Source organism: Vidua macroura, chromosome 29 (genome assembly GCF_024509145.1).
Source record: "Vidua macroura isolate BioBank_ID:100142 chromosome 29, ASM2450914v1, whole genome shotgun sequence".
Lineage (NCBI taxonomy): Eukaryota > Metazoa > Chordata > Aves > Passeriformes > Viduidae > Vidua > Vidua macroura.
In genome coordinates, this window is record NC_071599.1 from 712,067 (window position 1) to 716,525 (window position 4,459).

At 50.4% G+C, this 4,459-nt stretch overlaps 1 protein-coding gene across 1 annotated transcript; it reads left to right on the forward strand.

Annotated features, from left to right (window-relative positions):
* Window positions 1-606: 606 nt before the first annotated feature.
* LOC128820488 (protein MRP-126-like) lies at window positions 607-2,506 on the forward strand. Its single transcript, XM_054001261.1, has 3 exons — window positions 607-678; window positions 1,298-1,456; window positions 2,181-2,506. Exons 1-3 carry the CDS (start codon window positions 670-672, stop codon window positions 2,358-2,360), a joined length of 348 nt encoding a protein of 115 aa, XP_053857236.1. The 5' UTR covers window positions 607-669; the 3' UTR covers window positions 2,361-2,506.
* The last annotated feature ends 1,953 nt before the right edge of the window (window positions 2,507-4,459 follow it).

The following is a 4,459-nucleotide window of genomic DNA, read 5'->3' on the forward strand; positions in this document are numbered from 1 at the left end:
TGCTCTTTTTCTCTTTTGAACTTCCCAAGCTTCTGTCCAATAGCGACATCAGGGCACACCTGGGGTGGGGACAAGCCACCCTTGGCACGGATGGAACGGAGCTCCTGGAGCTGTGTCAGGCTGGGAACACGCCCAGATCATCTTTCATGGGTGCCGCAGGCAGGGGACGGTCCCGGTGCCACCTGTGCCCCGCTGTCACACAGCCAGGAGCGGGTGGCACTCGGCTTGGTGATTTTGGAGGTTTTTGCCAAGCTCAGGGATCGTGGGATGCATCAGGGTGGGGACATTTTGGGGACGAGCAGGGCAGGAACGGCGCCATGGGTGCCCTTCACCCCCTGGCATCAGAAAACAGCCCTGGAAAGGAGGAAAATGTGGGAAAATCCCAAAGGAATTTTTTTTTTTCCCCAGAGCTGGTGAAGAATCCCAGCAGGTGAAGGGACAGGGCCACCCCCGTGGCCACCTGAGCCTGTGACACCCCGAGCTTGCGGGAAAAGCCACAGAACCCCTTTTGGGGAACTTCCCGGAGCCTTGAGCAACGCCAGGGGCGTTGTGAGGCCAGCCTGGAACGGGACAGGGACGTTTCACAATGGGCCAAGGCCCTGCTATAAGAGACCCCGGGGTGGCACCTGGCCCCGCGCCCGCCCCAGGGGACCTCGCTGTGGTGACAAGATGAGCAAGGCAAGTGCGGGGGGCATTGAGGGTGTCCGTGCTCTTTTCCAGGTCATCCGAGGTGTGAGGATCCTCAGGGAGCTTCTCTTGGTCTCAACCCCGCGTCCTGGCGGAGCAGAACCATCTTCCCCGCTCGTGAGGAGAGAGGTTTCCTCCTGCAAGAGCTTCCCGACCACCAAAGAGGCTGCTGGACATCAGATCTAGTGCTCTGTGTCCCCACAGAGCATTTTTGGGGTGTTCTAACCTGCTCTGTGTCCCCACAGAGCGTTTTTAGGGTGTTCTAACCTGCTCTGTGCCCCACTGAGGGTTTTTGGGGTGTTCTAACCTGCTCTGTGCCCCGCTGAGGGTTTTTGGGGTGTTGTCACCTGCTCTGTGTTTTTGGGGTGTTATCAGCTGCTCTGGTTGGTTTATCAGCAGAGCCAGGCTTAGACCAGGCCCATTTTGGGCACAAATCAGCTCTGAGCTCTCATTTGTTGCTTCACGGAGGCTGCGAGGTCCTTCAGCCTCCTTGGAGAAAACCCCAACAGCTCCAAAAAGGAACATTCCCCCCCACAAAAAAAGAAAGGCTGGACCCAACTTGGTCATCCCAGATTTTCCTGGACCTTTGGTGTGACCGTTTCTCCTGCAGGCCCAGCAGAGCCAGGAGCCGCTGTCGGAGCTGGAGAAGGCCATGGACGTCATCATCGATGTCTTCCACCAGTACTCGCGGCGGGAGGGCGACAGGGACACCCTGACCAAGAAGGAGCTCAAGCTGCTGATTGAGAAGCAGCTGGCCAATTACCTGAAGGTGAGGGGCTAGATCCCAGGGCCTGGATGTCACCAGGGTTTGGGTTCCTGCTCTGCTCTCCCGCCCAACCACCCCGTCCCAAATGTTCTGCGTGAAGGAACCCTCACAGCTCTCCTCCCCTCATCCCCTTCTCTGCAAAAACCAGATTTCTCTGCCCGAAATCTCCTTTTCCCCCTGGAAGCCACACCAAAAACTCTCCCTATTGAAAATGCAGGTGAACCCGGTGGGAAGAAATGCTGATGTCTGACTCCTGTTCAGAAGGCTGAATGATTTCTTTATTATAACTATACTATAATTCATTAATATGCTATTTAATGGAGATACTAAAACTACAAACCTACTTTTCTAACTCCCATATCTAACCCACTCACAACTCGTGACCCTCTCTGAGAGTCCAGACACGGGTGGATTGGTTTGGCCATCAGGCTCAAACAATCCTCTCCAGGATCCAATCAAGCAATCAACCCAGGTGAACAATTCTCCAAGCACATTCCACATGGGAAAAACAAGGAGCAGAAATAGAAATTGTTTTCTCTTTCTTCTCTCTGTGCTTCCTTATGAAAAAATTCTGACAGAGAGAGAATTGTGCTTACCACATCTCCCCAAATCCCATTTTCGTTTGGAACTCACCTCCCTAAAAACCAAGGCGATGTTTTTTCCACCCGGGGGATGGGGGGAGAAACGAGGGGATTTTGCCCTCACCTCGCCCCCTCCTCCTTCGCAGCACGTGAAGAACAAGGCCACCATCGACCAGATCATGAAGGACCTGGACGTCAACAAGGACGCCCAGATCAGCTTTGGGGAGATGATGCTGCTGGTCACCCGTGTCACCTGCGCCACCCACGAGCACCTGCACGAGGTGGAGGACCACCAGCACCACCACCAGCACCAGCACCACCACTGAGCTCCTTCTCTCCCCTCGGAGGAGTCCTGGAGCTTGGAGAAGGTTCCAGAGCTGAACCGGGCCTTAAATCCTCCTTCCTCCCCTTCCTCCTCCTCTTTCTCCCAGCACCGTCATTTTGCTGCCAAATAAAGATTTCCAAAGCTCTCCATGGGTTTTCCTGGGATTTTCTCTCCTAAATCCACCTTTAGGACAGGTTGCAGGTTCCCAGGGGTGGGGTGGGTGTTCCAGAGGCTGGGATTGCACCAGGATTTGTCAGATTTTTGCATTTCCAACTGGAACAAAACCCCGTATTTTGGCCTCAAAACTCTGCACAGGTGCCCCAAGCTTGAGCTGTGGTGTTGGGCAGGAGCTGGGAGGAATGATGGGGAAGGATGAGCTCAATTTTCTGCAGGAAAACCCTTTTTAGGGCATTTTTGCTCCACAGATGGTGGTGGACAAATTAAGTTTTGGGCAGCTGAGCTCTGTGTGGACAAGAACGGGAAACAACCCAAATCCCTCACTCAGAACAGCCCAAATTTGCACCAAAAAGGTTCATTTGTTAAAAATCAGCTGTTTCCAGAGGGAAAAGCTGGCTGGGAACATCGATGTGGCTTCCCAGGCTCTGGATTCCCAAACCACTTTTGGGGCAGGAAAAGCACCAGAGCTGATTTCCCAAGGGTGACTCAAAGCCCTGAAACCGCCCAGCTGCGGGAAGGAACCTTCCAGAAGCTTCCCCAAAGCAGCAGAGCTGAAGCAAGACACAATTAACACAAGACTTCCCCAGGTTTGCTTCACCCCCAGGTTGCTTCAGCTTCCTCTGAACCAGGTTTTGACACCCAAAATGTTAAATTCCTCCTAATGGGGGCAAATCTGCTGCAGGAATAGGTTCCCTCAGATCTGTGCCCCAAAACAGGTCGGGGTTAAGCCTAAAACTGAACCTAACCCTAAACCTAACCCTAACCCTAACCTTAACCCTAACCCAAATCCCTCCTAACAGGGGCAAATCTGCGGCAGGAATAGATCGTGTGCCCCAAAATAGGCCAGGGTTAACCCTAAAACTGAACCTAACCCTAAACCCAGACCTAAACCTAACCCTAACCGCAAACCTAACCCAAACCCGAACCCTAACCCTAAACCCAGACCTAAACCTAACCCTAACCGCAAACCTAACCCAAACCCGAACCCTAACCCTAAGCACTGCACTCAAAATAGGCCAGGGTTGACCCTAAACGTGACCAAAACCGTAAACCTAAACCCAAACCTAAACCTAAACTTAAATCTACCCCTAACCACAAACCTAAACCCAGTCCTAAATCTAACACTAACCCTAACACTATCCCTAAAATTGACCTTGACCCTAACCTTAATCCAAACCTAACCCTAACCACAAAACTAACCCGAACTCCAACCCCAAACCCTAACCCTAAACCTACATCTAACCCAAAAACCTAAACCCAACCATAAATCTAACCCTTACCTTAACACTAACCCTAAAACTGACCCTGACCATAAACCTAACCCCAAACCTAACACTAAACCTAACCCTAATCCCAATCCTGACCCTAACCCTAACCCTAACCTGATTGTTATTGCAACATTGTTATTACAATAATGAGATTGTTATTATAATAATCAATACATACAAATTAATGTAAATTTATGTAAATTTTATGCAATTTTTTTGGTGGTAACGTTTTTTTTAGCTAAGGTGTAAAACCACCCCGCAGCTTTGGGGTCTCTGGAGCAGGAGAAGCCTCCACATCCCATGGGGGTTCATAAATTTACACTTTACTCATTGGTCAGGCGAGACAAAGAAAGTGTTCATTGGAACAGGCAGCTGCAGGTTTCTATTTTCTCTTATTTTCTCTTATTTTCTCTTTTTTTTTCTTATTTTCTCTTATTTTCTCTTATTTTCTCTTATTTTCTCTTATTTTCTCTTTATTTCTTATTTTCTCTTATACTTTTTGTCTTGGTTTCTCCGTCAACGACCTTGGCAGAAAATCCTTTCGGGGTGAACACGGATCCTCTCCTCAAACTTCTCTCTGCCTCGCAGAAATCGCTGTAAAACCTCTCCCACAAACCCCCAAATCCTCAGGGATCCTCTCATCCTGAGCTCAACT